At 55.4% G+C, this 21,908-nt stretch overlaps 10 protein-coding genes across 10 annotated transcripts; 6 read left to right on the top strand and 4 right to left on the bottom strand.

Moving 5' to 3' along the window:
• Positions 1–498: 498 nt before the first annotated feature.
• Positions 499–1,251, top strand: PG998_006369 (uncharacterized protein; the record flags this gene model as incomplete). Its single annotated transcript, XM_066873187.1, has 1 exon — positions 499–1,251. One exon carries the CDS (start codon positions 499–501, stop codon positions 1,249–1,251), a length of 753 nt encoding a protein of 250 aa, XP_066733284.1.
• Positions 1,252–1,484: 233 nt separating this feature from the next.
• Positions 1,485–3,259, bottom strand: PG998_006368 (general substrate transporter; the record flags this gene model as incomplete). The annotated part of the gene is made up of 5 exons (XM_066873186.1): positions 1,485–1,707; positions 1,781–2,432; positions 2,491–2,526; positions 2,586–2,912; positions 2,995–3,259. 5 exons carry the CDS (start codon positions 3,257–3,259, stop codon positions 1,485–1,487), a joined length of 1,503 nt encoding a protein of 500 aa, XP_066733283.1.
• Positions 3,260–3,798: 539 nt separating this feature from the next.
• PG998_006367 (uncharacterized protein) lies at positions 3,799–6,531 on the top strand (the record flags this gene model as incomplete). Its single annotated transcript, XM_066873185.1, has 1 exon — positions 3,799–6,531. The coding sequence occupies one exon, from the start codon at positions 3,799–3,801 to the stop codon at positions 6,529–6,531; it is 2,733 nt and encodes a 910-aa protein (XP_066733282.1).
• A 584-nt stretch (positions 6,532–7,115) lies between these two features.
• Positions 7,116–8,609, top strand: PG998_006366 (uncharacterized protein; the record flags this gene model as incomplete). Its single annotated transcript, XM_066873184.1, has 1 exon — positions 7,116–8,609. The coding sequence occupies one exon, from the start codon at positions 7,116–7,118 to the stop codon at positions 8,607–8,609; it is 1,494 nt and encodes a 497-aa protein (XP_066733281.1).
• An 864-nt stretch (positions 8,610–9,473) lies between these two features.
• PG998_006365 (uncharacterized protein) lies at positions 9,474–10,147 on the bottom strand (the record flags this gene model as incomplete). The annotated part of the gene is made up of 3 exons (XM_066873183.1): positions 9,474–9,615; positions 9,698–9,890; positions 9,931–10,147. 3 exons carry the CDS (start codon positions 10,145–10,147, stop codon positions 9,474–9,476), a joined length of 552 nt encoding a protein of 183 aa, XP_066733280.1.
• A 1,695-nt stretch (positions 10,148–11,842) lies between these two features.
• PG998_006364 (uncharacterized protein) lies at positions 11,843–13,104 on the top strand (the record flags this gene model as incomplete). The annotated part of the gene is made up of 2 exons (XM_066873182.1): positions 11,843–12,398; positions 12,449–13,104. 2 exons carry the CDS (start codon positions 11,843–11,845, stop codon positions 13,102–13,104), a joined length of 1,212 nt encoding a protein of 403 aa, XP_066733279.1.
• Positions 13,105–13,722: 618 nt separating this feature from the next.
• PG998_006363 (uncharacterized protein) lies at positions 13,723–14,116 on the bottom strand (the record flags this gene model as incomplete). The annotated part of the gene is given in 2 exon segments (XM_066873181.1): positions 13,723–13,899; positions 13,919–14,116. The coding sequence occupies 2 exon segments, from the start codon at positions 14,114–14,116 to the stop codon at positions 13,723–13,725; spliced, it is 375 nt and encodes a 124-aa protein (XP_066733278.1).
• An 822-nt stretch (positions 14,117–14,938) lies between these two features.
• Positions 14,939–15,655, bottom strand: PG998_006362 (uncharacterized protein; the record flags this gene model as incomplete). The annotated part of the gene is made up of 1 exon (XM_066873180.1): positions 14,939–15,655. The coding sequence occupies one exon, from the start codon at positions 15,653–15,655 to the stop codon at positions 14,939–14,941; it is 717 nt and encodes a 238-aa protein (XP_066733277.1).
• A 1,125-nt stretch (positions 15,656–16,780) lies between these two features.
• On the top strand, positions 16,781–17,983 carry PG998_006361 (uncharacterized protein; the record flags this gene model as incomplete). Its single annotated transcript, XM_066873179.1, has 1 exon — positions 16,781–17,983. One exon carries the CDS (start codon positions 16,781–16,783, stop codon positions 17,981–17,983), a length of 1,203 nt encoding a protein of 400 aa, XP_066733276.1.
• Positions 17,984–19,422: 1,439 nt separating this feature from the next.
• PG998_006360 (uncharacterized protein) lies at positions 19,423–20,578 on the top strand (the record flags this gene model as incomplete). The annotated part of the gene is made up of 4 exons (XM_066873178.1): positions 19,423–19,562; positions 19,641–19,864; positions 19,931–20,190; positions 20,216–20,578. 4 exons carry the CDS (start codon positions 19,423–19,425, stop codon positions 20,576–20,578), a joined length of 987 nt encoding a protein of 328 aa, XP_066733275.1.
• Positions 20,579–21,908: the final 1,330 nt, after the last annotated feature.

Raw genomic sequence — 21,908 nt, 5'->3', positions numbered from 1 at the left:
GGTGGTTAGCATGTCTGATACCGCATTCTTTCGAGAACCTCGTCGCTATTGTCTGCTTTTGAAAGAAATGGTCTACCCAAATCTCAGGTTTCAACATTTGGAAGCATTGAGAATGAAATGAAGAAAACGGACGGCGTGACGGGGATTTTAAGAGAATACGGTACTACGAAATTACTACTGACGCCATAATACGCTAATATATTTTTCACATGGCTATGCTAATTTCTATCCACAAGATGGCAACGACAATCGCCAGTCTCACGCCGAAATTCGACAAGATAATTGGGCACTTCAGCAAGCCGTAGGTGCAATACTATATGGGCAACAAGTAGAACAAGAACGAAGTTCCTTTACTGCTGCATTGCTAAGCAAATTGCTGGGTGTGCTGAGCGACCAATATCTACGGCCCTCGACTCCCATCCCGCTCAGCCCGAGTCCTTCGCCCAACGCTCAAGTAGCTGGGGCCCTCCTTCCTAGTCCCAGTCCTGCTCCCATGCAATGGACCCCGGCGGAGCTTCTGTCGCATCTAGCTATCACCCCCCTCACGATGATTTGGACCTACAGCACGTGTTATTCAACGCCGGAGAAGATTTACTGGAGCACCGCCAGCGCGCCGAGCAAGTACAAACCACCCGAGAGATGAAGGACTGGCTGACCAGCCCTGGATCCTATCGACTGCTGGTGCACGGCAACTTTGACAGCACGGACGCCATAGACAGACCCGTCACCCCCTTGTCAGTGCTGTGCGCCACCATGGTCCGAGCCTTCCGGGTCACGCCCTTGTCCCAGGGCGGGAGACGCATCAGTCTGGTCTTCTTCTGCGGGCTCCATCGGCGGAACGACTACTGCAGCGGCGGTGCCGCCCTGATCCGATCGCTTGCACAACAGCTGCTGTGGCAGTTCCCGGCACCGAACATCCAGCTGGATCGGATAGATTTGAATATTCTCCGACACGGCGATCTGAGAGAGCTTTGCAGACTGTTCGCGTGCTTGATGTATCAGCTGCCGGCCGGGATAACAGTGTTTTGCGTGATCGATGGCGTTCAGGAATACGAAAGAGACCTCGATCTTCTGCAGGGTATGATGACGGTCATCGTGACACTGCTCGGCCTGGTCACTCAGTGCAACAAGCCGACGGGAGGCATATTTAAGTTGCTGCTTGTAAGTCCCGGAGAGACTGTCATGTTGCGAAGGGAATTCGAGCCTATACCAGGAGGGCTACTACACATGGAATGTTTACCATATTTCTAACGAGTTATGTTTAGAGGGACTTAATGGTAGCTAGGATAGGCTTATTCCATCGGTCCAATAGTTTGTAGTGGAATACTCAGTTGGCATTTTAGACTGGGATTATATCGTGTGATTTTATTGATATAGATCCTCGCGAATAAATGATACTCCCGATAGCTATGAGACGAGACACCACAGTATTTCAGCTTGATATCAAGATATTGACCACGTAATAAGACGATCAGCCGGGCTGCTCAAACATTTGACCTGATATGCGAGTGCGGTGGCTCTTCGACCTCTTCCAGCTCCAGTGCACCGTGCTTTGACGCAACATCAATGGAACCGATATGATCGGTGGCAAGGGTGTCGCCAAACAGCTCGCCCACTTCCTCGAGGCTCTTTCCAGCGGTCTCGGGTAGGAACAGGAAGTAAATAATACCAGCCGCTAGGTTCGTCGCTATGAAGAGGGCATAGTAGCTATTCGATAGGATCCTGTTAGTCGCGCACCTACTTGAAAGAAAGGGGGAAAGGGGTTAATGGCATGACTTACCGCCAGCTGACTTGGGCGAGGGCGATAGGGGTAATCTGTGACAGCACAATGGCCACGACCGAGTGCAGGAAAACACTAAAGGCGATCCCCCGGGATCGGAGGAAGAAAGGAAACAGCTCGGAGCAGACGACCCACACCGTCCCGTTGAAGAAGACGGCGTAAGCCGCCGAGTAAATGAAGATGAACGCAATGGCGCCACGCGCACCATTCAAATTGGTATTATCTACCTGGCCATAGACGGCGCTGAGCGCCATACAGATAGCAATCAGGACAGCAAGGACCACGGACCCCGCGGACAGGGTGCGCACGCGGGGCCAGCGATCCGCCACGATGACCAGGTAAAACGCTTGACCGATGACGCCCATGAGGCCGTAGATACCGCTGATGAGCAGGGCCTGCTGCCCCTGGAATCCGACGGTCGCGTAGAAGATGTTCTGGAAGTTTTGGATCACCGAAGAGCCGCTGAGCTGCGTCATGGCGAGGATAAAGGTTGCTGTGGCGGTGCGGCGGAGGTATTGGCGGGAGAAGAGCTGGCGGAGCGCTGCGGCCCAGGATACTTGGTGCTGAAGCTTTTCGAGATGGATCTGTTCGCGGATTTGGATTATCTCCTCAGCTACCAAGGCGTGGCTTTCTCCATGAAGGCTATTGAGCACTGAGAGATGTGTAAGCCAAGATCGGTGAAGGGGACGAATGAAGAAGATGAATATTACCTTTAGCCGCATCCTCCATGCGGTCCTTCTTGATCACTAAAGGGGACGCCAAGTTAGCATAGTAGCTCTCCAGGTTGGGAAGGGAAACAACATACGCCAGCGGGGTGTGTATGGGACGAAGCAGACACCGATGGTGAGGCACAAGGCCCCCGGGATCTGCATGGCGAGGGGTATCCGCCATTGAGCATCACCAGTGGCAAACGACCCTCCATACCCGATCCAGTTGGCCACACAAAACCCGATGGCGATGGCCATGCCTTGGAGGCCGACCAGAAACCCGCGCTGCGTGGGAGGCGAGATCTCCGCAATGTAGATAGGCACGACGGACAGAAGCTGGCCACAAGCAATGCCGCCGATGGCACGTCCAGCGATGAGCATTCCGATATGCACAGCACCAGCCTGTATGGCGGTTCCAATGATAGCTGATGTGAAAAGGTTAATTGTCGAACCATTTGTCTTGGGAATAAGACTTGGGTAGGCAAATTCAAAGGAATGAACACTGACCTAACACAGCAGCAATAAAAATGGTCCATTTTCTGCTGATCCCATCTGCGAGCGCACCCGTGGATAGGCTGCCGATGGCCTGTCCTGCGTTGTAGACTGATACAACGGCACCAGAAAGGCCAGCATTGGTTTTGGACGGTCCATACATGTACAGCTTGAAGGTGTCGTGGCCGAGCGTGGTGGCAATGATGCCGCTGTCAACACCATAGATGAAGCCCCCAAGGGCCGCCACAGTGGCAATCCCAAGAATAAAGAAACGTCCCATGATTGGCAATAGAAGTCAGTCACTGAAGGCAACTCGAGAAACAGAATGCATCTCAGGCGATCCACCAAATGAGGGGGCTCATTCCAGTTTTATTATCCTACCACCATAAACATAACGTCCCGTCGAGGAACAAATATCCACTTCATCTGGACGTCGACGAGCGGGCAAGTGCACGCCGATAACACGCTGATGAGCGTCGGCAGCCACGCGACCACAAGATGTCCCATGCTGTGTGGGGATCACCAGGATTCAGAAGGGCTAATCCGGGGTTCCCCATAGATCGACACAAACACTGCAAGGGCCACCCCCGCCTAGCTGCTGGAACGGGTCGCCTCCACGGCACGGCAGTCGTACGATGCAGAGCCCAGGTTCGGTGACTGCTAGGCCGAGATGAGATCATCCCATCCCCGCCGTACAACGCCCCTCGCAACATCCTACACCGAGAGCATTCAAGATCTCCAAAAGAAATGTACGAGGTCCCGACCGACACGATACATTCATGCGTTCGACAAGGAACATCAACAGTTGCCTCTATCACCATGTCCTCTCCGCTTGTTTCCAAAGTCATATTCGAGCATCACCACGACGGCTTTGGCCTAGGCTTCAGCAGCCCAAGACTGTCGTGGCAGTTCATCGCATCCGAACAGACGGCACCGAGTTGGACGCAAACGGCTTATGAGATTGAAGTCGAATGGCTCTCGTCCACATCGAAAGCCGAGACCTTCTCGGTCGAGTCGAACGAATCGATTCTCGTACCGTGGCCTGCCAAGCCGCTCAGTTCCCGGGCGCGGGCCGCAGTGAGGGTCCGAGTTCAGGGTCGAGGTAGCGGCAAAGATGCAACGTCGCTCGAGACCACCAGCGACTGGTCAGAAGCAGCCATCGTCGAAGCCGGGCTCCTGAAGCGAGAGGATTGGGTGGCATCCTTCATCGCCGCCGATACGAAAGCCATTGCTCTCGACAGCGACGAAGACGGCCTGCATCCCGTGCGCTTCCGCAAAGAGTTCACGCTCGACGCCGCGGCATCTCTCGATTCCGGATCGCGCGCCCGATTGTACATCTCCGGGCTGGGCGTCTACATGGCGTACATCAACGGCAAGCGCACCAGCGACGAAGAGATGGCCCCGGGGTGGACGGACTACAACTACCGTTTGAACTACCGAGTGCACGACGTGACGGGCCTGCTCAAGCCCGGAGAGACCAACGTCCTCGCCGTCGAGGTCGCCGAGGGATGGTACGCCGGGCGTCTTGGGTGGGGTGGGGGCACTAGGTTCATCTACGGAAAGGATCTCGGCATTCTGGCACAACTGGAGATCCATTCGGGAGGGAAAGTCGAGCCTTGGCGAACGACAACGGACACCACGTGGAAGGTGGCATCCAGTCCCATCCGAACTAGCTCTATCTACGACGGAGAGGTGTTTGATGCGAGGGAGAACACCGACGCCAAAGTGGATTGGAACCGAGCTCTCCAGCAAGGGGTCGACGTGCAGACTGACTGGGGCGCAACACGCGAACTACCGTGGCCAGCCGGCGAGCTCGTTGCACCGAATGCCGCCCCTGTGCGTGTGGTCAAGACTGTCGATGCCGTTTCCGTCTTCCAGTCAGACAGCGGCAAGACCATTATTGATTTCGGCCAGAACCTCGTGGGAAAGGTGCAGGTGCAGGAGATTGACATCCCAAAGGATAGCGAGGTCACACTGAAACACGCAGAAGTCATGGAGAACGGAGAACTCGGTACACGACCGCTGCGACTTGCCAAAGCGACCGATACCATTATATCGGCTGGTCAACCCTTGCGCCAGTGGACCCCGCAGTTTACTTTTCACGGCTTCCGTTATGTACAAGTCGACGGCTTGACTCAACCCACGCCGACGAAGGAGAACTTCAAGGCCTTAGTCATGCATACGGATCTCAAACGCCGAGGGGAGTTCACCTGCTCCAACGCCAAGGTTAATCAGCTGCACAGCAATATCAGGTGGAGCATGGACGGCAACTTTCTCTCCATCCCCACCGATTGCCCGCAACGTGACGAGAGGCTGGGCTGGACGGGGGATATCCAAGTCTTCAGCCCGACCGCCAACTTCCTATACAACACCACAGGCATGCTAGGTGATTGGATGTTGGACTTGCAGAGCGAGCAGATGGCGTTCGACGACTGCATCCCACCCTTGGTTAGCCCCTCCATACCCATCCCCGGGTGGCCACACTCACCGGCGGCCATCTGGGATGACGTCGTCGTCCTCACGCCGTACGCCCTCTACCAATCCTCCGGCGACCGGACCATTCTGGAACGCCATTTCGAGAGCATGCAAGGGTGGCTCGAGAAGGGCGTGCTCCGCGACCCGGCCGACGGCCTCTGGGACCAGGGCCACTGGCAGCTGGGCGACTGGCTGGACCCCAAAGCCCCCGCCGACGACGCGGCCGGCGGCGCCACCGACGACGTGCTGGTGGCCGACACGTACCTGTGCCACGTGACGGACGTCTTCGCCGACGTGTGCCGCATCCTGGGCAAGACGGAGGCCCACGCCGCGTACGCGGGGCAGGCCGCGCGGCTGAAGCAGAGCTTCCAGCACAAGTACATCTCGCCCGCGGGCAACCTCATGTCCAGCACGCAGACGGGCGTCGCCCTCGCCGTGCGCTTCGGCCTGTACCGTGACGACCCGCGCGAGCTCGAGACGGCGCGCTTCCGCCTCGACAAGCTGGTGCGCCGCGAGCAGTTCCACATCGCGACGGGCTTCGCGGGCACGCCGGCCATCCTCGGCGCGCTGACGGCCGTGGGAAAGCCGCAGCTGGCGTACCGCATGCTGCTCGAGGAGATGTGTCCGTCGTGGCTGTATCCCGTCACCATGGGCGCGACGACGGTCTGGGAGCGCTGGGACAGCATGCTGCCGGACGGCCGCATCAACCCGGGGTCCATGACTAGCTTCAACCACTACGCCCTCGGTGCCGTGGCGGAGTGGTTGCATGCCACTGTGGGAGGCATCACGACGAAGCCTGGGTCGGGCTGGCGGACGGTGCTGGTGCAGCCGGTGCCTGGTGGTGACCTCACCAGTGCTGCCGTCTCGTTCGATGGGCCCTACGGGATGGTCAGCTGCGAGTGGCGCTTGGAAGGAAAGAAGTTTACGATGAAGCTGGTCGTACCGCCCAATTCGTATGCTGAGGTTACGCTGCCTTCGGAGACATCAGTCCAGAGGGTCGAATCTGGCACTCACAGCTTCAGTTGTGACTTTGATCCGGGCGAGTGGCCGCCTCAACCGATTCTTCAACCACATTAAACAGTTTTAGGGGCACTGGTGGAAGAGAGTCCATTTTATTATGGTTCATGAATTCCATAAGGGTATTTGGTAAATTTATTTTCCAGATTCTGTTTTTAGTATCGACGGAGTTAAACCGCAATGGGCGATAGGCTTCCGGTGCAACCAGGCTTTCCACCATATTCAACGGAGAAAGGGTAACAGCCAGATGCAAGGAGATACCTCGTGAAAAGATGAATCCTTTAAATAATGTCTTCTTATTCTGTCCTTTGATTGTTTCTTTCTAAATGCTATCTGTTATATGGAATCCATCGTTCATCACAAGAAAGTAGCAGAGCTTGGATTCAGCATCACTTGTTATTCGATATTCACCACCCCTATTCTTTAAAGTCACAATCATAGCCTCCTTTCAGAGCTTCCCATTGCAGAGCTTTCCTGAAGAAATTCTACAATCCATCATCCAGGAGCTTACTCACGAGTCGTTGTTCTGCCTTGCGAAGACATGCCGTACCTTCAAGAGGCTCAGCTTCGATTACCGCCGTCCGCCGCTCCTCATCGGGGGTTCTCGATATCTTTACAATCCCGGACGAGCATTCAGAGATGCAATGGAGACTTCAGTCAACTTTTTCAACCCGCCACCTGAATACTCGCCCCCATGGCCAGCGAATGGTCAGCTTGAGAGCTTGTTTCACATTGGCTGCTTTGCTTCGGTCCTGCGCGCGGGCGACATGGCGTTGCATAGTCTGGGGTACAATATTCACGACGATAAAAACCTGGCGCTGTCCAATATCGCCGGCCTGCTGCTGAAGGATAGTCTGTGTTCCCCATGCTGGAACCTTCGGGGTACACCGGAGTTCGTACGCCGCCTGCAATCCCTGATGCGCCCTCGGTACTGCACCGGCTGCAGTGTATACCACGCGAGTGTGCTGTTCGACTCGGGGCGAAGCAATTTGTGCCGAGGCTGGACTGGTCGGGTCCGCATCTGTGCCCATCGGGGCATGACTTGGAAACAGCACCAGCGGAAGCCACGATCCCATGAATACCACTGCAATGAATGCAGAACCACATTCCGCACCGCTCGCGAGCATATCCGCCAAGTGATTCCATTGACCAGTCTCCGCGAGTGGCAGACCGGCCAAGAAGAAGGTCTCACCGACTCCGACGAGCAACCGACCTCGCTTCGCGCTGTGCTGGCAAAGTGCGACAAAGCCGTTTGCCCGCATCTGCAAGTCAACGACCCAACCCTTCGAACCTACCTCCTCCACAGCATCCAAACATCCCAGCCGACTCCTGAGGAATGGGCTCAGAGCGCCTGGATCGAGGCGCCCCTGGTGGATTTCTGGGACAAGCCGTGGAACTGCCCGGTCTGCAAAGCCTCCTTCCTGGTGCGGTACAATCGGCCGCAAGACGACGAGTCCAGAAACGACCCCACGAGTATCAGCCTCGTCGTCACGCGATCAATCCTCAAATCCCTCGCCAACCCCTCCGACTCGCGCTGGCTATCCCAGCTCGAGCCGCCGTCCGCAGCCGCGCGCGCCCCCGACGCCAAAGGCGTGACCTGGTGCGACGACGCCGGGTGCGGCACGTCGCGCCAGCACCGCAAAGAAGCGCTGCTGGTCCGCACGCTGGAGCTCGGCGTCGCGGCGCCGGTCCCGGGCCCGGCGCGCTGGCCGACGTACCCGGGCGAGCGCAGCCGGTGGCTGTGGTTCGCGCTGCGGTGGTTCTGGACGCACGAGACGCCCGCGATGCGGCGCGTGTGGCGGATGACGGACGCGCGCGAGGAGGACGTGAGCGCGGCGCTGCAGGGCGTGCGCTGGGGCTCGCCGGGCGTCTCGCTGGGCTGCAACTGGCAGACGGCCGCCGTCCTGCACGCGGCCATGCTCCACGACGCGCCCGCGACGGCCGGCGACGCGCCCGTCGTCGCGGCTGCCGTGCTCGGCGGCTTGGGAGCGTACGAGGCGTACTTCCGCGGCCGCGGGCCGCTCTTACGGGACGCGTTCGGGTATGGGGTGGCGGCGGTGTTGATGCGGGTGCTGGCGGGTTGGGCGAGGCTTGGGCAGGATCAGGATGAGGATGAGCATGTGTGGATTCGGGGGTGAGGTGGCCGGCTTTCATTTCCGGGGCATAACGGTTACTTCTGTTACTACTATCCAATCTCTTATTAAGCAAACTGTTTCCGAATCATTTGGGATATCCCTGGTTCTGTACGGAGTAGTTATTCCAGGGTGGGAAGACATTAAATTCAAGTCAATGCCATATCTAAACGTGTAAGTGGCATCCCGCTTATTGTTCGTAAATGGAAAGTAGCTGGAGGGAGGTGGGACGCTGGTAGCCGCGAAGCCGGAAGTATTGCTAGTTGATTATTCTATAAAAGCCAGATCTCTCGTTATCAAGGGGATGTTGTTCCTCTACCTACTTTATGTGAAGGTGGCCCCCGCACTGATGGCAGTGACCCTCTATTAATTACTCCGATACTGAATAGCTTTGGAGGAGATCTGCCATGGATTCCAGGCCTTTCTTCTCGAGATAGCTTTGAATTTTTTGCCTTGGCCTCTGTCGTCAGCATCGACGACCCAGAGTCCAAAAGCAACCGCGCAATGGCTTCGTTTTCTCTCTCTATAGCACGTTTCATGGATTTTGCTAGCACCTTTTCACTGATGGCCAGTGGTGCTGGACTAATTAGGTACCCGCATGATCTTTGACTTACTCACACTGAGGTTATTCATACACAGGCTGCTTTCCTCGTCCGGTTGATTCCAGGATAGAAACACGTGGTGAATTCCTTTAACCACCCTCCTGTATTCGATCTGTTAGAATCAACAAATTCTTTATTGCGTATCTAGGTGCTCCCTCTAATTGATAGTGAGTCAATATCTTGCTTGCTCGCCCCGTCTACCCCCTTAAACAGCTCAATCGTGTCGTCCTTGGCACAGTTCCCCAATCCCAGTCACTCTCGAATTCGATTAGGCCGAGATTGAAAAGTTAACCACCGTGTCTCCGTTGGGATACTGACAGGTTATCTGACCCATAGCAGCGACCTGGCCACCATGAGCCTGGCCAGCAACAGCCTGGCCGACGGCGTGACTGACGTCAGCGTTCCCGATCCTGTTATTGGTGCAAAAAGGCATCCTCGTCAGTCAACGGCTTCCTACCAGCTACGATTCTCAGGGGTTGGTCAGTAACTCACCAGATGTGTCCATTACCGCCGGGCAGGGAGGGAACCGAGATTCTCAAGATGCAGGTTCCAGCTGTGGAGATGGTGTGTGCATTGCTGTCCGAAGCCCAGTCAGACGTGTCCCAGTAGCCCGTATTGTCGTTAGCGTAGTCGGCCAGCTCCTGGCAGTCAGCCTCCCGAGCGAAGTTGCTAGTCATAGAACTGACTATTATTATAAACATTACTCGTCAGAAAAAACTCAATACCCGAGTGTATGGCTGGAGGGACTTGTTTCAACTTGCTTCCAATTATTGAACAGACCTGCATGGGGCCAGGGGTAGACAGAAAAGGACTCTGGAAGCGCTGCACACCAGCTGTGGCGGCCTTGTTGTTGGGGGTAACACTGCTGGGCATGGAAATAGCTGCGGCTTGGACCTGGAAGGCGGCCAGGAGGAGAGTGGCCAGTATAGCGAGGAGCTGCATCTTTGCAATATTTGGATTGTCAATCCGGGTCGGTAGCTAGTTGGGAAAGGCTGGAAGAAGAAGGAGGATATTTGATGTCCGAGGTAATGGTGCAAGTCTGGAGAGAAGAGTTAAGACTTGGAGTTTGGTGGAGTGGGAAGACATGGGCGGTGGCAACCCTGGAATTTATGCTGGAAGCTGAGTTGCCAACCGGATCACCTTGACTTATGGGAGAGGTTGATGTGTGAATGCAGGGGCTATTACTATGATCGATCAAAGTCAGACTGTATTCACGATGGCACATTGTACATGGGGAAGTTGCTTTTTTTAGCAGTCTTCACTCTGTCAAATTTCTGCTACATGTTGACTCCCTACTGCCAGGCAAATTGAATGTGGTCAGCGTTTCTGGCTTCCTCTATAGCTATTTTCAACACCTGACGAATTCAATTATGAGCAAACGCTCCTGATGATACTATCACCCCCTCAAATGCGTCATTCCATGTCCCCTGTGGCTGGCCACGTCCCGTATCAAGTGGAAGGATGATACGCCCAATGTAATCACGATGTTCTTTTATACGGCAACAAAAATATGGGCTTCTCTTAGCATTCAATCCGCATTTGGTTTCCCTGTATTCACTGCACTAAACCTTTTCACCTAAAAAAAGAAAAGGGGCGAGGGGAAGGAAAAAGAGACGACGCGAGCAGGATTTGAACCCGCGCTCTGGAAGGAGATAGATATTCTAGTCTATCGCATTGAATCACTCTGCCATCGCGTTTTTAGAGAGATCTTCACCCGTATATGATCTGAATAGCCTTTACACAAGTATATACAGTGGAATTTCATGGACCTTACTTGATGCAGAACGGCCTCGAGGAGCGTGGGTATCTACCTGTGGACTAAGAGCATCTCAAACACGCTCTCCATTGGCAGCGTCCACTGATCTAGCCGCTCAACCATTTCAATGGTCCCACGGTCGGCGCCGGGTCAGGTGAGTGAGTTACAGACGGGTACCCGTGTGGATGAGCCAGTTCTGGCCCCTTTACCTAATGCGCGCGACCATATCATAGGCCATCCAGGTTGACAGTTGGCCAAACCCGTTGGAATCTACTTCAGTAGCTGCTCTGATGCTGCTTATTGGTTTTAGACACGCCCTGCTAGCTGCGCTACCTGTCTGGCCTACCTGGGAGCGGAGCTGAAATGAGACCTTTCATTGAGCAAAAAGGTACTACCGGTTTCAAAATGGTACTCAACGGCCCAGGCGGTTAGTAAAGACGCCTGGGGTTAATGTTGCAGACATCACGGTTCGAGAAGGTCATTCCAGCCCATCCGGGTCCATCTGATAGATGGTTATGTCCTTGAGAGCTTTCGGCCATTGGGTATGATTGCTCTCATTCGCGTGCGTATATTTTGGCAGTTAGCTGTGGTATAGTTCATTTCTGCTGGGCTAAGAGCTAGACGTCGGACCGACAAGGAAAGAACAGAATATCACCGTCAGAGCACCATAACACCCGCATACGAGAGCAGTATTGCAAAAATGCTCACCGATTTCTCGATCTCCGTCTTGCTGAGAACATGTGATTCAGACGGGGACCAACCGCATATAAGGGCTGTCGTCTCCCCGGAATCGATGAGACATTCTTTCTCCAAACACACACAGGATTCATACCTTCATTGAACCGAAGAGCAAAAAACACAGAATCGTACAAGCTGTCAATATGGATATGTCTGCCGCCCAGAACGCTACGAACATGCATCTGCCCGCCATCGACCGGCTGCCCCTTCAGGCCATCTCGCCAGCTGTGCTCCCGTTCGCGCCGTTGATCCTCGTCATCTTCTCTGTCGCCTACGCGCACTTGGAGCTGTTCATGCAACATGTCATCCTTCCCCGCCTCTATGGGAAGACGTTCACCACCCAAGACAAGGACCACCAAAGCTCCTTTGTCATGCACCACTGCGCCCTCGCCGTCTTCATCCCCCTTCTCGGCCTTTCCCTCATGCCTCTCATTTCCATCTTGAGTGGCTTGAAAACCTTCTCTGACCCCGTTTCGGACGGCAGCGGCGTCACCTTCGGCGACTTCATCACGGTTTCTGGTCTTGCCTACTGTGGACTTTACGTCTTTCAGATGATTCACCAACGCCAATGTATGAGCTTCAGCACCTTGCTCCATCATGTTTCCCTTTTGCTGGTTGCCCTGGGTACCATTGGAATGACCGGTGATGTCGCGAAGCACCAGAGTGCGACTGTGTCATTCTATATTATCTCTGTGTGGTGTAAGTACTTGACTATTCCTCATCTTGTGTTGTGGTTACTAAACCTTCAGCTTTCTTCGATGTCGTCACCGATATTGTCATCCACGGCGGACTCATCCGCTACCGTTACGTCTCCCAGCGCAACAGCAACCCCCGCGAGCGGTCCAACATCATGCACGCACTGGCCCTCTGGCGCCTGGTCGCCTGCATGGCGAACCTCGGCGCCACCGTGTACCTGCTCTACGCCGCCTGGCACAAGCTCAGCACGACGTGGGCCGTCGGCGTGTCCGTGGGCGGCTGGATCTGGCTGTTCGCGCAGCTGCAGAGCGCGCACGTCATGTACATGATCTCGCGCCAGGTGTGGCACGACCACCGGAAGGCGGCCGCCGCCGCCCGCGCCGCCTTCGACGACGACGAGAAGCGGCTCGTGGTGGGCGCCGAGGAAGAGGGCGCGCCGCCCCGCAGCGCCGTGCTCTTCAACGACCCGGCCTACGCCGTCCTCAGCGTCGGCACGACGCTGTTCGCCTACTCGCACGCCTCGGGCCACGTCGTCAGCCGCTCGCACCTGGCAATCGTGAGCGTGGGCATCGCCGTCGGCGTCGCCATGTTCCTGATCCGCTACTTCTCGCACGACGTCGCATCGACCACCCTGGAGCAGGCTGCCGGGGGCATCTTCGCCCGCGGAGAGAACAAGGACGAGGTGAGTATACTCTCCCCGTCACAATGATCCCAAGCACAAGCATGATGGTTGCACAGTATTGTAGTCAATACTGTATAGGAGGTCGTGAGCGACTTTACTATCAGCCTGATGTGCTCCCTCGCAAAGGTGCAATGAGCTGTACACTGGTATTGACCTCCAACAGGAATAAAACCCAAAAGTCTCAGAAAGATGAACACTGTGTCTATCGGTGTTGTGTAGTATCAAAGCTGATACGCAAACACGGACGCCCTCACAGTGTTTCACCAAAAACAACATAATTAGAAAGATAGGGAAGAAGAGGCTGACAACGGGTAGGCGGCAATGAGCATCATGGCTCGATCCAACAAACATGAGGAAAAACCTTGGGGTAAATGGTATAACTGGGTCGGCAAGGGCGAGCACCCTACAAGACGATCAACCTAATAAGTAGAAGCACGGGGCACGAGGCTCGATACAGCTATGAAATTGGTTACAGATGGGTCGATATAGACAAAGGTCACGTTGTTCATGATCCTAAACCGGAAGATAAATCAAAGGAAAAATTGTTTTTTGGAGGGCAGGGAAAAGAGGAGGAGAGGCTTCTTTTTACATCTCCTGCTGGATTTCCTATCAATAAATTGCGTCCCCAAAGACTTGCCTAACAGGCTAGAGCTCTATCTTCTCATTCCTGTCTTGGCCCACCCTCTCCGGTTCCGCACTCTGCGTAGCCGCCGCCGTCGCGGAGCCCACGACATCCGCGACGTGGCTGCAGGCCCTGTACGCGTCGGCGGTGCGGGTCAGCGCGGCGGCCTTGGGGCACTTGTCGACGAGGCGCCGCACTTGCTCGGCGTGCGCGTCGTACCAGCCGTACCAGCGCGGCAGGAACGCGGTGAAGGCCGCCCCCCGCCGCGCCCGTCACGGCGTACTCGCACACCTGGTCCAGCGCCAGCGTCGTCTGCGCCAGCGCCTGCCGCATCATGTCCGCGCCCAGCAGCTCCGCCGGGATCGGCGTCGGCAGCGACGTCACCAAGGGCAGCAGCTGCGGGACGCAGCCGAGCATGCCGAACTCGCGCGAGGCGCGCCAGAGGGCGCCGATGAGGTTAGGGGGCGTTGCTGGTGGTCGTCTTGCTGGATGCTGTGGTGGGTGAGGTTTTGGTGGGGGGCTGCGATAAGGAGGCCGGGGTGCCGGGTTGGGGTGCTGTTGGGGGGTCGGCCGTCCCGTCCTTGGCGGCGGAGACGAGTGGACTCCACGCGGCGACAAGTAAGGCACTGGAAACGATTCGTCGGAAATGCATTCTTGCAGTCTGATTCCGATAAGTCTTCGATTGGGTACGATGGTAAAGGAGATATTGACAAGTTTGTTCACGCGCAACCCTGTTTGCGAATGCGAGATGCGGGGAGCGTTGAAAGACCTTCACGCCAGTTGCCTAATCTGGACACAACCAGGAGCCGAGGTTGGGGTGACGCAGGGGTACCCCGGCATTGTATATAAGAGCCAGATGCTACGCGATATTGGGTCAACGTCTCTCCGGAACTGATCAAATCACGCACACCAGCTAGTCGCGCTTGGTTAGGAGGGAGCGTTTAGGACATAGGATGGGGTTTTGTTTCCAGTGAGCTCTTCTAGATATGTTGCAGGACGTCAGAAGGACTGGCAAAACTCGTTGTCGCTAATTACATATAAAGTACTCGAGCGGAACAAGTTTCTTTCCACAGTTCATGATTAAGTTCTCCCGGTAGATATTTCTATTGGCATCTCTCATCAATCTTCTTCTATTCTTGTCTCAGTCTGGCTATCTTGGTTGATTTCCTCGGTGAACAGATATTCTCGATACAAGACTTAACACACTGGGTATGTAAACGCAGAATTCGCAGCACACAATCAGTAGACGGGCCTATCAGACTCTTCCAGTTCGAAACTGGGTCCTCGAACAGTCATCCCACCATGACTTGGCTCTCCGTCTGTGTCTTGGGCATCTTGTTCCTTCTCGGGTTTCTTCGGAGCGCGCGGAGTGACAGGTCGCTTGAAGCCCAAGTCCATATATATGCCATGGTGCTGATCCGTAACCTGGTCTTCGATGATGTACATGTTGTTGAATTCCTCAGGCTGCATCAGGACCACCAAGAGTCTTTGGGGGAATACTGTCTCGGTGTTTTCGTGCCATTCGTCTCCCAGAGTGTCTTTGATCTCCTTCAGGAAAGCTTGAAGTTGACTTAAGAACAGCACGTCTTTGAGGCGAACCAGGACGGCGAGAAGGAAGTAGGTCTTGATTCCATCGGGCGTGACGAGAACAGGAACACGCAAGTGTTGATCCATGACATGTGCGGTGAAATACCCATGGGCCAAGCAGTAATCGGCCTGTTCTATGCCCGAGGCAGACTGGATGCCACTGTCGAGGGCAGCCCGGAACTCTTCGGTCACGTCGAAAGGTTTCCAACCGGCTTCATCGCTGTCCACAACCATGGTTTTGGCGTACTCTTTGCCGCCGTTCACAGTGCCCGCTTCCTGGTACGTAATACCGAACGAAAGCACGTGTTTCCATGTCTCTGATGAGATAAGATGATTGGTGTACTTAGGGTCCCAGAATTGTCTAGACATCTTGGTTTTGGTTAATCTTACGCAAGTAAATAGCTTGGCCGCTTGATCAGCTTAGATTGAACAATGCGATGTAGTAAGAGCTCGACATAGCCAAGAGTATGCAGCCCTTGCAGCTTTTATAGGCGATCTGGGATTATGAGATGGCATTGTAAGTGACTCTGGACCAGGTTGATGTCTACGGGTTGTTGGCCAGGGTCTTTGATTATGCCTCACGAAGCATATGTGATACGAGAGTATGCTTTTAAGTGTGTTGCTCATCGCTCGTTTTCACAAACGTCGACAGCTTCTGTGAGGGTATCGGATTGAAATCTTGTGACTCCAGCGAGTTTGTAAGCAGAAATCTTCCATCTTTTGCGCATTCAACTACAATTGAGTCATTTTCATAGGCATTTTATCCTCATGGGCAGATGTGTCAAATGTGTTTGTTCTTTTTTTGCTCTTCGGTTCAATGAGGTATGATTCCAACAGAAACGAAACCTTATAAATGTGATTATTTAAATCTGCGCACGCAACCAAGTAGCCATTAGGCCCAATGGCCAATGTGTTTGTCTGCTTTTTGTTGATACTCCAGCCAATTCTGACCATGGAAGTTGGTTGATCCAAACCCTGCTTTAGAGAGCTCCGTCCAGTACAGGTGTGTCTTCGGCTATTGCATATTCGAATGGCGAATCAAATGCATGAATAATAAGTGACAGTAAGACCAGTAAGACATGTCAGTCGACCTTGGTTGTGCCGGGTTGGTCCAGAAAGCCGGTCGGCGTAGTGCGTCATTCCGGGACATTTGATTGGATAGTGGGCAGATCGAGGGGCACTTTCAACTGCTAACTGCAATAGCAGTACTACTAGTAGATCGCGGGAGGAGCAGGAACTTTGTTTGGCCGCGTATGACGATGTTCTGCTTATTAGCAGCGAAAGAAAACGCCCAAGCTCCAGGCCAAGGAACCCACCGGGGAAGCTGTCTTGTCCTTGTCGTACGATTTAGCGGCTGGAACGCAGTCTCTCCAATTGGCATCATATACACAATTAAAGTCCAATTGACAAGAGACGCACAGTTTACCTCTTGGACTGCTCTCTTCTACTTCCAACGACTGTCGAACGCCAACCTCTGACATAGCAGCCGCCGACATGAAGCCCTCACGGCCCCTCGTCCGCCAGGACCAGCTCCTGCGCACCCTCCGATCCCCCACCTCCAAACACCTGCGACCCTCCATATCACCGCAATGCCCCCGATTTCAGCAGCAAGCCCGCACTTTCGTGCGCCGCGCCCCGACCTCGCACCGCGCTGTCGAGAACCTGAACCTCAATCGCATGCGCTCCGACTCCTACGACTATCATGTCCGCCGGCGCAACTTCCTGATGGCCGGTGCCATCGCCGGCGCCGTCGCCTTCGTCTACACGGCCTACCTGCTGCAGAAGGAGATCAACAAGCCCGTCCAGTGCGACGCCGGCCTGCCCGCCGGCAGCGTCGACCCGTTCAGCACCGAGGCCGGCTCCAAGCGCAAGACCATCGTCCATGACGCCGACGGCCGCGAGATCGTGCCGACGGGCCACTCGTCCATCACCTCGTTCCCGCGCCACCTCGAGCTCGACCTCCACAACAGCAGCAGCGACGAGCGTAGCCCGCAGCACCCGACCAAGATCCACACGGGCGGCGTCGACTACACGCTGGTGGGCCTGGGCATGCGGACGGTCAGCTTCCTGGGCATCCAGGTGTACCTGGTGGGCTACTACGTGGCGACGGCGGACGTGGCGGCGCTGCAGAAGCAGCTGATGCGCGAGATCCACCCGACGGCCACGACGCTGGTGCCCAGCGAGAAGGACGAGCTGCGCCGCCGCCTGCTGGACCCGGCCGAGGGCGACAAGATCTGGGCGGACCTGCTGCGCGAGGTGAAGCCGCGCAGCCTGTTCCGCATCGTGCCCGTGCGCGACACCGACTTCCACCACCTGCGCGACGGCTTCGTGCGCGCCATCACGGCCCGCGCCGCCCTCGGCGGCGACGAGTACCGGGAGGACTCGTTCGGCGAGGCCATGCGCGACTTCCGCAATCTTTTCAACCGCGGCAAGGTCCCCAAGGCCGGCGAGCTCATCATGGCCCGCGACGACCGCGGCTGTCTCACCGTCGTCTTCGACGACGGCAAGAACAAGGACCAGAAGCAGCAGCGCGTCACCCTGGGGCGCGTGGAGGACGAGCGCGTCAGCCGCGCCCTCTGGATGAACTACCTCGCCGGCAAGGCGGTGGCTAGCGAGCCCGCGCGCAAGAACATTGTCGACGGCATCCTGGAGTTCGTGGAGAGGCCTGTGGGCACCGTGGCTGCGCAGGTGGTGTAGGATTATGGAAGCAAGAGTATCGTCCCTGTACCGCGTACAGGATGTATCATTATTTAGCTTCGCTCTACCTAGATCGAGACCCGACACCCTGAAGTCGACTTTTACATGAACTTATTGGGTATTGACTGTATGGGCAACCCCGCATCGTGCAATCACGCAGTGCTCGCCAATACATCAACCATCCATTCTACGTGATACTGCTCGAACAAGACATCGATTATGCATCCTATACTGCAGCATTCCATTTCAGGCGGAGCAATTGCCTGGATTCCTCATGCATTTTGATGATGTCAGCCGGACGACGATACAAGCACAACAATGCATGCTGCAGCGGATGCGAGCTTTCGAGATGCATATCCGGCCCTTGTCGCATTCGGACTCGCAAGACTACGGGGACGGGCCGACTGGGCAGCGAATCGTCAAGCCTGCTGCTCGATGGATTGAAAGATTCCCTCCACAATATGCCACGGGTGCTGCCACGGGGTGGCGGTTGGCTGGCCATGCCCGAAAGTCCCGCACGAAAAAGGCCACTATTTGACGCTATCGCTTCCTGCTCCCTGAAAGACGAGTCACGAAACACTGATATGGCATTGAACGGATAAGACAACTCGCGGCCCCATCCCCGTTTCAAAATCCGGGCCTCGGCCCATGCATGCAGGGAAGGAGGAAAGAAAATAGAAACAGAAGAACCTAAAATCAAAACGAGGGGCATAAATCTCCTAAACTGGGAATCATTGGCCGCGTATCTGGTTGATTAGATGCCCCCCATGTCCCTACATGCCGACCGACCAGAGAGGAAGCGGTCAAGCTTTTAGTATGACGATGTATAGCAGTGGTTCGAGAAGTACACAACTACCGACGGAGAGGCCGGGATTTGCACATATAGACGGGTATAGATCCGTTAGGTAAGGATCTAGCGAAGGGTCCTGAGGAGGGTCTGAACGGACAGATTGTTACCCTTTGGCTTTTAGGGCCGAGGTGCGGGTCTTGGGCCTCCCCTACCGGCCGTAGTATTCTTTAGCGGCCGACGGCGCTTTCTCGAACTAGGCAAATATCCCGCCGTATTTGTGGGAATGACGACGACGACGCTTGCTTTTTCGCTCCCTGGGGATGCGTTGTTCTATATGTAGATGGCACGACATAGGGCCGCGAACCATCTGGCGGTCCTCGGCCATGAGTGGAAAACTCCGTGTCTGGCGGGCTCAACGTGCGGTGAGGTGTGCACTCGACTTGTTATATAGGGACCCAATGATCCCCATTCGCTTCCCACCCCTAGTTTGATCATCCATCCCTTTGCTTTTTCGGTCTGAAGCGACAACCGGACAGCTATAAAACACCGACCGCCCGAGTTCTCAAAAGACGCGGGGAAAGAGAAGATATCATCTTCATACATCACAACAATCGGAATAGACGGACGCAGTCCGACAACAGTTTTCAATATGGGTGTCGACCACCTTGTGCCCAACGACCCTCGGGTCGAGCACAAGTTCACCAAGATCAACGACAACATCACCTACCACTACATGCTGGCCAAGCCCCAAGGAACACCCGTGGCAACAGTGGTGCTCATCCACGGCTGGTAGGTCCCCGCACCCAAAGCATATAATGACTGCACGCACAAACGTCGATTATGACGATGCTAACTCTGTCCGGATAGGCCGGATCTGGGCATGGGATGGCGTTTCCAGGTCCCTATGCTCCTGTCCATGGGTCTGCAGGTCGTTGTCCCGGACATGCTGGGCTACGGTCAAACGTCGGCGCCCGAGTCGCACGAGGAGTACACCATGAAGAAGATGACGGCCCACATCGCGCAGGTCATTAAGGACGTGACAGACCAGCCTATCATTCTGGGCGGCCATGACTGGGGCGGTTTCTTCATCTGTAAGTTTGATCTCACCCGTTCACACATTAGGGGATTAGCGTTTACTAATAAACTTCGGAATCAAGGGCGCATGACCATGTACTACCCGGAGATGATCCGCGCCGTCTTCAGCCTGTGCGTCCCCTACATCCCGCCCATGCCGGCGGTGGAGACGCTGGACGACTTCGCGGCCCGGCAGACCAACTTCGGCTACCAGAAGCAGCTGGCGAGCGGCGAGGGCGAGAAGATCATCGAGTCGATCCCCGACGGCATCAGCCGGTTCCTGAACGGCATGTACGGCGGGCGCACGCCCGCAGGCGCCGTCGTCTTCACGCCGCAGGAGGGCGTGCAGAAGGAGAGCGCTGCCCGAGATCGGCCAGAACCCCCTGGTCCCCAAGGAGATGGTCGACTTCTACGCGCAGGAGTACGCGCGCCACGGCTTCCACGGGCCCTGCAACTGGTACCGCGTGCGCGAGCTCAACATGCAGGACGAGCTGCCCCTCTCGGCCAACGCCATGACGTTCAAGTTCAAGCAGCCCGCCATGCTCGTCATGTCCGGCAAGGACACGGTCCTGCTGCCCGAGTACGCCCGCGGCCAGGGGCGCTTCTTCGAGCACCCGCTCAAGAGCGAGCTCGTCGACGAGGCCGGCCACTGGGTCGCCTTCCAGTGCCCCGAGGCCACCAACAAGCACATCGGCGACTTCGTCAAGAGCGTGCTGGCCGAGACGAAATAGATGTTGATGGTCCGAAACGCCACACCCGGGAAAAGCCGCCGGTGATCCCGTAATACAATGAAAATAAAAATACATTATCAAACACAAACTGTAAAACGTGCAAGGAGGGAGGGGTAAAAACAGAAGGAACAAAACCCTTGTCCAGCTAAAACTGCAACCCGCGAATCCGTCCTGCCAACGAACGCAATAGTGAGACACGGTCCCGACTCGTGATAAGTGGGAAACGAGCCAGTCAAACTTGTTGTCACGTGGTGACGAGATGAACTGTCGTCGCGGGCTTTAAATGGCATCATCCGCACTCGCAAAGTCTAACAAGTTCATTAATAGAATCAGGACCCTGAAGTGACGGGATCCCATGCACGAGAGAGGGTAAGGTTTGCATGCATCGTAGGTGGTGGTGACAGGCAAGTGACGAAGAGGCGGGTTTGGCCGCGGCTTGAAAGGAGGAATCAGTCCAGCGGGAACCCCCGTCCCTTCCTCCGTTCGGCATTTCAATCATTCATCACCGCCGTGGCGTGGTAGGGGCAGAGCTGATTGAGCGATCAGGGGCTGAAGGAATACGGCAACGGAAATGTCACGACAGGCAAAGCTGGTTCAGAAGCCTGGTTCAAGAAGCCGGATTGGCAAGGAACACTGGCCATGGAAAGGAAGAAACAATGTTCTAGAACATTGATGTATGAACATGGACGGCATGATGCGAAGTCTAATTTGCAATTGCCGATGTGGAATACTTCTCTTTGATGTCAACGACGACTATGACTATCCACGAATCTGTCTTCGACTGGGCTGGCTCTCCTTCACATGCAATCAATCAGTCATAGTCGGTCACATTCCACAGGCCGCCCGCCCATATCCACTCTTTCGTGGGGGAAACAGCAAACATCGATCGCACCGCGACTGGGGAATATGCAAATAGATTCGAGGAAGAATGAAAAGAATGTCGGGACGCAACCCTACATCATACGAAGCCCATTCGTGAAGCAATGGATGTAAACAATAATAAGGCGATAGCTGCATGGTCCCAATGCATCAAATATTGCCATGGTCTGATTGGAGGGGGACACAAGACTCGGCTAGGTGCGTTCGGTGGTGTTCTGCAGATGAGATGGGAAGGGAACAGGCTGCACTAAAGCGAGGCTGCCGCTAACCTTAACTGCCCATGACCCTGGCCGTCTTTTGATATGATGATGTAGGGCATTGGTTCGTTTTCCGGGTTCTTCTTCCATTGTTACCAACCCGCACGACTGGCGCTGGCAACTGGAGTTCCCGACCCTTTTGTGACACGCGCTTGTACGTAACCTGGCGGTGATCCGTCCCTGCTGCCCGCATT

Source organism: Apiospora kogelbergensis, assembly GCF_038363985.1.
Source record: "Apiospora kogelbergensis strain CBS 113332 chromosome Unknown utg000003l_segment0_segment0, whole genome shotgun sequence".
Lineage (NCBI taxonomy): Eukaryota > Fungi > Ascomycota > Sordariomycetes > Amphisphaeriales > Apiosporaceae > Apiospora > Apiospora kogelbergensis.
The sequence above is the reverse complement of the archived record's forward strand: the minus strand, read 5'-3'. Positions and strand labels throughout refer to the sequence as shown.